Source organism: Nicotiana sylvestris, chromosome 2 (assembly GCF_000393655.2).
Source record: "Nicotiana sylvestris chromosome 2, ASM39365v2, whole genome shotgun sequence".
Classification (NCBI taxonomy): Eukaryota; Viridiplantae; Streptophyta; class Magnoliopsida; order Solanales; family Solanaceae; genus Nicotiana; species Nicotiana sylvestris.
In genome coordinates, this window is record NC_091058.1 from 42,744,450 (window position 1) to 42,756,624 (window position 12,175).

The following is a 12,175-nucleotide window of genomic DNA, read 5'->3' on the forward strand; positions in this document are numbered from 1 at the left end:
CAAATATCCTATCTTCTCATAAACCCATTGCGACCCGTGTTTCAAAACCGAGAAACCTTGCCAGGACTCTTTCAATACCAATGGTGGTGAGGGGTTTCTTCTTTTCGATCGATGACGCCCTTTGTGGGTTTTCACCAATCGATCTCTCTCATTTCTCTTCTTACCGTCGCCTTATAGTGCTCGTTACGAGTTTTCACTACCAAGACTCTCTCATTTTCGATTTCTCTGCTCGCCATTGCCTTATGGTGCCCGTAGGTTTTCACCAATAAGACTCTCTCATTTTATTTCTCTCATCTTGATTGCATCAGATCCAAGCAACTGCGTTCTTTGATTTTGAAAAACCTTTTGTCGATTGATCGAAAGGACTTGAAACATGTTTGGGTAAAAAGAACTTAGATCGAATTACAACTTTGGAATCGTTCGGGCGGGATCATCGCCGAATTATCATAACGTCTGCCCCAGTTTCACTTTTGGGCAAATTTGGATTTTTGTTTTGGTGTGACTGAACCCCAGGGAGAGGCTGCCTACGTATCCTTTCGGAATCAAGTCGAACGTAGTTCAGGAAACTTTGTTTTTGATTTTTCTTTTGTTTTTCTGTTTTGTTTTGTTTTCTCTTCTTCTTTTTTTTAATGACACTTTCAGGTTCCAAAGAGGGTAATGAAAGAAAGGTAAATGGCTCAAAGGGTTAGCAAAGGATTGGAGTGTTTGGGGTAGCGAGAATGAAAACCTTCGTCATCCCAATCGGATAATGTTATTGCTGCAGAAGGATTAGACATAGTACCTTTTGACCGCATCTGCATTTACAGCTGTTTCAGAGTTATTTCCTTCAATGTCTCCCAGATACAATGCCCCTTTTGGCAACAATTTTCTGATGATGTATGTGCCTTTCCAGTTAGGAGCAAATTTTCCTTTGGCTTCTTGATGATGGGGGAGAATACGCCTTAAGACGAGTTGCCCCACTTCAAAGTTTCTAGGCCGCACTTCTAACTTTGGAGCAAAGTTTCTAGGCCAGACGGAACTCCGAATGCACATTTCGCCGGATTTAGCTTCAAATCATATTTACGTAGCCGCTCAAAGAATTTTCTTAGGTCCCGAACATGGTTGTCCTGGGTTCTGGATTTGATGATCACATCGTCCACATACACCTCTATCTCTTGATGCATCGTGTCATGAAATATGGCAGTCATGGCCCTCATATAAGTTGCCCCGGCAATTTTTCAAACCAAAAGGCATGACCCTGTAACAGTATGTACCCCAGGGTGTGGTGAAAGCTGTCTTTTCCGCACCTTCTTAATCCATCAACACCTGGTGATATCCTGCATAACAATCCATAAAAGACTGTATTTCATGTTTGGCGCAGTTATCAACAAGGATGTGGATGTTTGGCAGAGGGAAATTGTCCTTGGGGCTTGCTTTGTTCAGATCTCGGTAGTCAACGCACACCCGAATTTTCCCATCTTTCTTTGGCACGGGAACTATGTTAGCCAGCCATGTGGTGTATCGGACCACTCGGATCACTCCCGCCTTTAACTGTTTTGTGACCTCTTCTTTAATCTTGTCACTGATATCAATTTTGAACTTCCTCTGTTTTTGCTGGACAGGGGAATAATCGGGGTAGGTTGGCAACTTATGGACCACTAAATCGACACTTAATCCTGGCATGTCATCGTATGACCAAGCAAACACATCTTTGAATTCAAACAAAAGTTGGATCAATGCGTCCCTGGTTCTTTCATCTGTGTGAATGCTTATCTTGGTTTCTTTGACTTCTTTAGAGCTACCCAGATTAACCGGCTCAGTTTCATTTAAGTTCGGCTTAGGTTTATTCTCAAATTGTTCCAATTCTCGATTTATTTCCTTAAAAGCCTTTTCTTCATCATATTCCATTTCTTGATTCATTATTTCACAATTAGACAGCATGTTTGGATCTGGGCATGAAGTCTGCATGCATGTCATGTTATTTAAAGCCGCATTATTAGAACTGAAAGAAGAAATAAGAAAAAGTAAAAAAATCAGAAAGAATAAAGAGAGATGAACTATGAAATATTAATTTCATTTCATTGAATTTTGAAGATAACAGAGTTTACATTAGCATTTAAAGACAGGAAACTAAAAGAAAAACATCTGAGTTACACCCTGAAATAACTCGTGATGCAGAAAAGGTGGCAGGACTGGACTACCGGGATTCTCGCCTGATTGGGAACGGAGTAGTCTTCTAGTTTTGCAGCTTGGCATTGGGCCCCATATACAGCACCTCAGTGGTGCTCGAGCCTTCTCCCGGCTGAACCATATGGGTTTCATATAGCATTTGCCTCATAGCCCCACAGATTTCTTCAATTTCCTCGGTCGTGAAGGCCTCATCTTCTTCTTCTTCATTGTACTTGGGCCTGACAAATGTTCTGTAGAGATGCGGAAAAGAGCAATGAGATAAAACCCAACCATTGCTCTTTCATTGATTTGCCCACGTCACATCAGCTTCTGTGGCGTGAAAACCCACACCGAAGAACTTCTTGGTGGCAAGTAAGGTGATAGGTTCGGTGATACCTTGCAATGATGCCCCGAGCCCCTTTCCGGGTTTATAACCATGCCTGATCATTTCCTTGGCAATCATAACTAACACTTTTGAGAGAAAAGGTTGAGGGCAAGGGCTTCCTTCTTCATATTGGTCTGCGACCACAACCTCGAAAACTTGATAGACTATATGTTCACTACCTTCCCGAGCTTCGAGGCATGGGACCGACGGGCCCCGATAGATCGATTGCTCATCCTCTCCGTGGACTATGATCTCCTGATCTTCAAATTCCAATTTCACCATCTGGTGGAGAGTGGAAGGTACGGCTCCTGCCGCGTGAATCCAAGGCCTTCCCAAGAGGAAATTATAAGAAGTATCCATGTCTGGGACTTGAAAGGTCACCTCAAAATCCACAGGTCCAATAGTCAAAATCAAATTGATCTCGCCTATGGTGTCTCTTTTGATACCATCAAAGGCACGAACACAGACGTTGTTGGGCATGATTCTCTCAATCTCGATCTCCATTCTTTACAGAGTTGAGAGGGCAAATATCTACTCCGGAACTGCCATCCAGCATGAATCTCTTCACATAGTACCCCTCACAGTTAACTGTTAGGTGGAGGGCTTTGTTGTGGGTGGCCCCCTTCGGGGGCAGGTCATTCTTGCTAAAGGAGATCTGATTGATTGTGAAGAATCTTTCTGCCATCCTCTCCAGTTGTTCCACAGTAGTTTCAATCGGAATGTAAGCTTCATTGAGGGTTTTGATCAACACTTTCTGATGTTCAGTTGAATTCATTAATAGAGACAACAAAGAGACCTGAGCAGGAGACTTTCGGAGTTGGTCAATTATCTCGTAGTCTGGAGTTTTCATTTTCCTAAAGAACTCTTCTGCTTTTTCGGCACTAACTGGCTTCTTGAGTGGGAAACGCTTCTTCGTGGCATTATTCACTTCCTCCAGATTGAGGTATTTCTCAGTCGGGTTAGTTTCATTTACTTCTCCCAAGATTTCTTTTCCTTTGTAGGTTACTACCGCCTCGTTATAATTCCATGGGATAGCAGTAGGATCTGTCATGGGCCTCTGCGGTGCATGGCCAATAACCACGGGCTCATTCAGCCTTGGTGAAATTATTGGCCCCCGTACCACATAGGTCCCTTTTGGCACATACATTTTAGATCCTTTGTTCAGCTCAAACCTTCTTGGAGGGCTCAATGTCACTTGTCCTTTCCTAGGACCCCGGGGCACATAAAGGATGACATCTTTCGAGGGTACTACCTCAGTTTTGGTTTCCACTGTTTTTTTTGTGTTTTGAGGGGTGGGTTTACTCTTTTTCTCCCCTTTTTCTTGCTTTGCATCAGCCTTTGTCTTTTTCTCGATGTCAGCGATTGCAATGATGGCTTTCAAGGCAGGATCAAACTCTTTATCTTCGCAGATCATTCCAATAACCGGTCCATTGTTGTGAGCCGGTAACGGGTTGTTGGTCACATTAGGAATGTCTTCATACTTTAACACTATCCGCTTTTGTTCTATGATATTTTCAACAACCCTTATCAAAGTCCAATAGCTCTCAGTGTCATGCCTTTCCACCCTAGAATGATAGGTACATCGGGCGCCAGGTTGGTAAGAGGGTGACTCTGGATTTTGCCTATTTGGGGGTACGGGTTGTAACAAACCCATTTGGACCAATTTAGGGAAAAGGCTAGAATATGACTCACCAATAGGTGTGAAGTTTGTCTTCCTGGGCAGCTCCCGAGCACGGGCATTGTAGGGGAAATTATTTTGTGGGGGTCGGGGATTATACTGATCTTGGTGAGGAAGTTGATTTCTGGGAAATTGAGCTCGGTTTTGGTGAAATTGTTGTTGTGGCCTAGCGTATGGTTGTGCATTCATCACTGCGTATGACTGAAGATGCATAGCATAGGCCGCATCTTGATGGGGGTAGTAGTGTTGTGGGGTTCTTTCAGAGAAATGAAGTCTGGCCAAACGGGGTTTTCTTACACTCGAAGTTGTCATTGCTACTTCTTCCTTCTTCTTTCGGTTTGCTACTCCTCTAGACCCGCCTTGGATTGCTTGGGAGGTAGCCCTTATAACAGACTGACTCAATATTCGCCCTATTTTCAACCCATTCTCAACCATTTCACCGATTTTGATGGCTTCGGCAAACGACTTTCCCATTGAAGACATCATGTTTTGATAATAATCAGCCTCTTGGGCTTGAAGGAAGACACTGACCATTTCTGTTTCGTCCATTGGAGGCTTGACTCTGGCCGCTTGTTCGCGCCATTTGACAGCATACTCTCGAAAGCTCTCCGAGGACTTCTTCTTTAGATTTGATAATGAATTCCTGTCAGGGGCAATGTCGATATTATATTGAAACTGCCTGACAAAATCCCGAGCCAAGTCATCCCAGATATGCCAATGAGATATATCCTGATCCATATACCATTCAGAAGCAATGCCGACCAAAGTCTCTCTAAAGTAGGCCATAAGAAGCTCTTCTTTTTCGCCCGCTTCCCGCAACTGGTTGCAGTACCTTTTGAGGTGGGCAATGGGAACCCCATGCCCGTCATATTTTTCAAACTTTGGGGTTTTGAAACCCAAGGGTAGATGTACGTGCGGGAACATGCACAGGTCAGCGTAAGATGCGCTCTTTTGCCCACTCAGACCCTGTATATTTTTGAGACTTTGCTCCATGCTTTCTGGTAATTTCCTCTTGTTCAGGTGTTTTTTCGGCTTTTTACTGCCCTGCAGTAAACTCGTATCGGGACGACTGAGGGTAAGCATTAGTAGTAAACTGGGTAGGTTCCAGTGGGAAAGATGGTGCTTGAAATGTGAAGAAAGATGAATCGAAGTTAGGCTTGGGTAAAGCAGGTTGTGCCATAGCTGAACAAGCTGGAGTGGTGAATATGTTTGAAGTTGCACCTGAAGCTAACACCTGGGGGTGAGACTCAGAAGGTGTTCCAGCAAAGTGGGCTGAAATGGTAGGATATCCCAGTGGGGTATTTGGATAACTCATGGGATGTTGGAGGTCCCACTTGCCCTGTGAAAAAGCTCAGGGAATCTAGGGATCGCACTTGGCAGTTCTTTTCCATTGGCCCAGGCATCCCACATTTCCATCATGCGGAGATGCAGAATTCTATTTTCCTCAGTAGTTGCTGACTCAGAAGTTGGGATGGTCGAGATCGGACTATCCTCTGGAATAGGAACTGTTGGCAGAGGAATTTCCAAAGACATTTCAATGCTTCCTTTTGACCTTGTGAAGTATGAATGTGAAGCCAGACTACTACAAAACCAACCACCTTACTATAGAACCTAACTTAACAGTAAACAACAAACAGGTCAGTTTGAAGCAATTAGCACATAGGTAATCGCACGTTGGGGTGTGATGCACCTATACAGTTAAATGTGTTTCTACATGTTTCGCAACGGTTGCATGTTTCATCCCGGCTCTGCTTATTTCCCCCAATTTTCTTTTTCTTTCCACTTTTGGATTTTGTACTTCTCCTCTTATTCCTATTTTCCACTCTTTTCTTTCCTCTCTTTCCTTGCTTTTTTTTCGTTTTTCTTTTGGCTCTCTTTTTCACATCCCTCTCTTATCTGAGTTATTTAAAAAAATGTGACCGGATCCGATGAGGATTGCCTATGTATCACGATACCGCATGAATCAGATCATTACGTAGTTCAAGAAAAACAAATGCGAAAAATAAAGAAACAATTTTTGGGAATTTTCAAATTTTCATTAATAAAATTCCTAAACTTTCTATTACAAAAGACTTTCAACTACTCATTTTCTTGGAATTTTTAAAAACTACCAACAGACTCAAAAATAATTTCCAAAATACAGACTCAATAAATGAAAAATCATGAATACATCAATGCTTCGACTCCTGGGGCCCGTGGGACATCATTCGGTCTCACGGACCTACGTGCGAGATACCCTTGAAGTCGCTCCAAATTACTCATTATCTGGCGGACAAATGTCATTACAGCAGCGAAGAAAGTGGTCTGAGTCATATCCTCACATGCGTGGCATTTCATGACGATATAGTAGGCAATGGCTCTAACCCTCTCTCGGACAATACTCTTTTCCTGAAGTAAACGGCCGATTTGTTGATTTCGAGCTTCCAACACTTGAGTGTCATGATGATTTTGATTCCGCAATTGTTGCATATCTTCGTCCATTTGGGCCATCAAAGCATAACAATGTTCCCTATCGGCTTTAAAATTCCTGGCCTATTTGTCCGCCTCATTTTCAAGGGTGGTTAGCTTTCTCTTTAAATTGGCGATTGTCCCCTCATATTTTCTTTTCATTTGTCGCACAAACTTTGCCCACCCTTCTGCATTCTCTGCCAATTGTGCTCGAACTTTTGCTAGACTAGCCTCAGATTTTTCTAGGTCATCTTGACACTTAAGTACTTTCTTTCTCATACCGCTTATAAGCATTTCATCTGCCCGGCTTCTTTCCAGGTTTCTAGCAACTATTCTCATTTTATGGATTTGAGCTTTGAGAGCTTCGTTTTCCTGAGTTAGCTTTTTCTTTTCCCCTTCATCTGCGGCAGCTTGGATACTGTGGCCAAATTTGAGGTCCCTGATTTGTCCCTCTAATTTACTTATCTTGGCCCTATAGCTTTCTTCTTTTGCCAACCAGCCCCACTGTTCCTGCGAGTCGTTAGTGAATTATTGGACATGGGGTCTCTTAGCGGTCTCTCGGGCTCTCGAGGAATTTGAAACCTTTTGCCAAACCAAACCATATAATTGGGGTTCACCTCACCTCTAGCTAGATCCCGCACCATAGTCTTGGGTTCGAGGAATCTGCACTCATTCCAAACTTGGCGAACTCTTCCTTCTGGAAATACAACCTTTGGGCCCAATTGGATGACATGTACACTCAAATCTTCGTCATGGGGGACGGTTTAAAATCTTCCCAGTTGGCGCAAAACCCTGTGAGGAGTATATGGTTGGATGCTCCGGATGCCCATTAGGAGAAAGTAGCACACTTTAGCTGACATGTATACGACTTCGGTGGCAGGGAGCCATCCGAACGTTCACTTAATTTTATCCGAAGTTAAAGAACTCAAGTGTGCAAACCAAGATTCGGTACCCTCTGGAAATTCAACCCCCACCACTCGGCTTTCAAATTCTTTGATGCAATCCAAATCGATCATGTCGTAGTTCATATACCCGACACGGTGGCAGAGATGTTCCAGTATCCACAATTGTAGTAGTAAGTTGCAGCCTTGGAAGAATTTTCCCCCTTCTCGACAGATGGTCAAAGCTCGGTAAATCTCAGATAAGATCAGGGGAACCAAAGTGCCATTAGTTTTCTTGATTGCGACATCAACCATTCCCACAAGGACCAATTCTATGTTGCCGTCTTTTCGCGGACATATTATAACACCCAAGAATGCTACTATAAAAACCAAACCCCGCCTTGCCTCCCATTTATCTTTATTTCCGGCATGGGTCAGACCAGTATTCGGTGCTTCGAAACCTTAGGGATTGCCATAGCGTTGGTACAGGAATTGAAAAGTGCAAAACCCTTCAGATAAATTCCCATCCTGAATATCTCGGCTAATACTCAACATATCCAGAAACGTGTGAGGAGATACTGGTCTCGGTGACACCGGGTACCGACTTCTAAAGTTTCCGCTAAGGCCGGCGTAACCCGCAATTTCTTCTAGCGTGGGTGTGAGCTCAAAATTAGAAAAACGAAACACATTGCGAGTCGGATCCCAAAAAGGTATCAAGGTTTCAATCACGTCCAATCTTGGCTTGATGTTCAAAAGTCCGACAAGACCATCCAAAACTTTTATCACAGTTCCTCGGCTACCTTTTCCTAGGTCATTCCACCACATGTGGAGCTGTAAGGGGATCTCTTCAAGAGCTGCGAAGGGTTCGTTTTCATCTGTGCTTATCCTGCACATTTATTAGGGTGATTTAATTTAAAAGGTTATGACTCATTTTGACTCAAGAAAAGGTTATCACTATATTTTTTTAAATTTTCATAAAAAATCCGGCTTTGCAAATACGGCCTTTCAGCACTTCAGGGAAGAAGATTTTAACGTTGTGTTTGCTAAACGTCCAAAACCTTAAAAAATTTACTAAAGGTGGTTGTTCTTGCAAAAACGGCCTTCCGGCGCCCTTTTGGGGACATTCAACTATTTTAGACAAGAATGAAATCACCTTACTTATTTACAATCAAAACAAAAAAAAATTGTTCTTTTTGTGCTATTTTTACAAAAATAAAGTTGGACCCGATGGGGGTTGCCTACGTATCCCACATCCGGTGAGAATCAAACTGGCGTAGTTCGGGAAGACCAGAAATAAAGTTTTTTTTTAAAGTTGGAATTTCGAAAGAAGAAAGATTTTTTTTAATTTAGACTTTTTATTGTTTTTTTTTGGAATTTCGATAGAAAAAACTTCTAAAGTAGAAAGAAAAATATTTTTAGAATTTTATTTTGAATTTATGAAAGAAATGCTTCTAAAAAAATGAAATATTTTTGAATTTTGAATTTTCTTTTCAATTTTGAAAGAAGAATGAAAATATTTTTGGATTTTTGGAAGAAATTAAAAGAAAATATTTTTGTATATATATATATATATATATATATATATATATATATATATATATATATTAAAACAATTAGGATCTAAAAAAGCAGTAAAAGAAAATATTTTTTGTATATATTGTTTTTAAATAAACAACTAGTTTCTAAAGAAGCAAGTAATGAATTTTATTTTTTTTTTGGATTTTTTGAAAATTGGAGTCTAAAAAAAGACTTTTCTAGAGAGGAAGTAAAGGAAAATATTTTTGATTTTTTTTTTTTTGAAAATTATGGGCCGGAACCGATGAGGTTTGCCTACGTATCTCACATCCGGTGAGAATCAGACCCGCGTAGTTTGCCTGTTTTGACAGAATAGGGGAAACGTGGCAGTTGAAAACTTTGGCTCATTTGGAGATGACTTCTTTTTTTTCGGAATTTCGGCAGAGTTTCAGAATTTTCTAAATACCTACCTCTCACTCCTATATTATTATTATTATTATTTTGTTATTTTTTTGATTTTTTTTATTTTCTTCCTCTGTTCTAGAAGCCGGTCAACATGCAAGCCGAAACAAACAGACGCGCAAGTAGCACGTAAGATGCATCAGGATGGTCTTTTTCATTTGGGTACACCTGTCCTAGACATACCCAACCCTGTGTTGAGTCTCCAAGGTCAAATGCACGTGATGCAAACAAACGTTCCTACTAGGGATCCGGCATGAGGCTTGTTATACTAGGTTTAAAAACCTAGGTTTATTGTTCTAGACCTGGCTTACCTGAGCGGATAGTTCGAGCCGAGGGGGGGCAGCGTACCGGGAATACAGAAGCTTCACCGGCTTTGCAACTTGTCTGAATCTCGTTCTAAAATTGGGATAAGACTCTAACAGAAAAGAACTCACACGAAGTGCACACTTCCTAGATGAATTAGAAGACTCAGAGAGAGGAGGGTTTCATAGCAATTTATATACAGTCCAAATAATATCAAAGCGGTAAAAGCGACATTTAGCACATAAGGCTCAACATGTAAAAATCAAATAAAACAAGCCAACTATAACAGTTATTCTAAGCTCAAATTCTTGAACCCTGAACCAGAGGTTCTGGGTTCGTTCTCCAACGGAGTCGCCAGAGCTGTCACACCTCCTTTTTACACACCCGAAGGTAGTACAAGGGCGTTTTTCCAATTAAAGTGACATTATTCGAAATGGGATTAATTTATTCAATTTTGTTCAGAGTCGCCACTTGGGATAGTTTATTTGGTGTCCAAAGTCACCGATTTATTTTAAATCCCAAATCGAGGAAAATTTTGACTTTCCTTTTTGAAGTTTGCGAACCAGAAATTCTGAATAAGGAACTCTATTAACCTGGGGGAAGGTGTTAGGCATCCCCGGATTCCGTGGTTCTAGCACGGTGGCTTAAACTATTATAACTGCATATTATCTGATTTTAATACATGTTTTAAACTATTGTGCATTTTTACCTTATAACCGTTTTTTTATTATTGTTACATATTGCGAATCATGTCACGAGAACCGTACTCACGATCTACAACATGTTTAATTTTTTTTTAAAGATTAAATTGTGGCCGGGTCACATAACTGTACCCCTGGATTTTAGTAACTAGGTGTCACCAACTACGTTACGGGAACCGTACCCGCAGCTATGACAATTATTCAATTAACGCACCTAAAGTAAACTACGAAAGTTCAAGCCAATTTCTATTTTTTTAGCTTGCGTTTTCTATCTCTTTTATACATACACGAACATATACATACTTCAAAAGTTTTTGTAAAAAAGGAAGATATATATTTAAATTTGCTCGACTTATGTAACTTAATGTACAAGTCATGAAAATACATAGACTAGTAAAAAAGGATTGGATAAATCAGGAGGCAAAAAGTCCAAGAACAAGAAAACGTGAGGCAGAGAGGATAGGGGGCAAATTTTGACGTTAAACTAATCAAATAAATAAAGTAGATTGTGGTTGTAAAAGCTGGAGTGCACAAACAACTTATTAACAAACTATTGAGGAATCATTATGCCTACGAGTTGAAATATGTGATACTATATATCTTTATATTTTTGCTACTAAAAAAAACTATATACCTCATGATGCCGCTTATCTTATTTCTGAAAGTGGAGTATAGAATATAATTTACGGCTTGTTTGCTATTAAAAGATAACCATTGCTGGCCATCAGATCCTCGATTTAAGAGCAAATTTGCTTGGATTTTACTCTCTTCCTCGATGACAAGAAGTGGAAATTAAAGAAAATGAGTAAAGACTCCCAAAGCAAATAACAGATTCCAAAATATTGACAGTATTTACTTCGTCAACATTTAATCTAAAGTTTAACATTTTCGATTCATTACACTACTTTATTCAAATGGAAACCAAACATTCATCCATGACACACTAGAATAGCAGAAATCGTATTTTTGAGCAAATCCAAAAATCTAAAAGGAATTCAATAACTTTATATAGTCATTCAGCAAAACATAATACAAAGGATTTGGGACTGACCTAACAGAGTTAAGTGGACACCAAGAGATAAGCCAAAGAAAAGCAGAATTCAAATCACATGAGGAGCTCAAGAAGCAATTTCAACAGTAGCAACAGAGCAGCAAACCTTTACCCGAATCCAGCTAAAAATTTTGAATTTTGAAGCCTTTGCTTTCAGCTCTTTTGAATGTGAAGAACTTTCAAAGTGAGTCTCTCAAATGTTGGGTGTGAATTCATGTGTGCATTTTCAGAGAAACTTCCGTGGTAAAATGAGTGTGTGCGACCGTTTTTCTTGGGAAGAAAGGGTGAGATATGTTGTATTTTTCTGTTGCTTGGAGAAAAAAATCCAAGAAGAAGAAGAGAACTCTCTTGTAAAATGCGCCCTTTTCTATATATATATATATTTTAAGGTGAGGTCTTGATGTGTGTTATATAGGTAGAGAGAATGATGAAGAGTGGGTGAAGGAAATATTTTTTGGGGAGAGTGGGGAACATGAGTGGGAAAAGTGGGGAGAGTGGGGAACATGAGTGGGGAAAATGGGAAAAGTGGGTAGTGAGTGGAGAAAGTGGGGAAAGTGGGGAGACTGGGGAACATGAGTAAGGAAAATGGGGAAAGTGGATAGT

General features: G+C 40.6%; 1 protein-coding gene across 1 annotated transcript; it reads right to left on the bottom strand.

Annotated features, from left to right (window-relative positions):
• Positions 1-3,020: 3,020 nt before the first annotated feature.
• On the bottom strand, positions 3,021-4,949 carry LOC138884536 (uncharacterized). The gene has a single exon (XM_070165627.1). It carries the CDS (start codon positions 4,947-4,949, stop codon positions 3,021-3,023), a length of 1,929 nt encoding a protein of 642 aa, XP_070021728.1.
• Positions 4,950-12,175: the final 7,226 nt, after the last annotated feature.

Excerpts from the sequence above, each read along its gene's own strand:
- LOC138884536 (XM_070165627.1), bottom strand. The coding sequence starts at position 4,949 with ATGGATCAGGATATATCTCATTGGCATATCTGGGATGACTTGGCTCGG.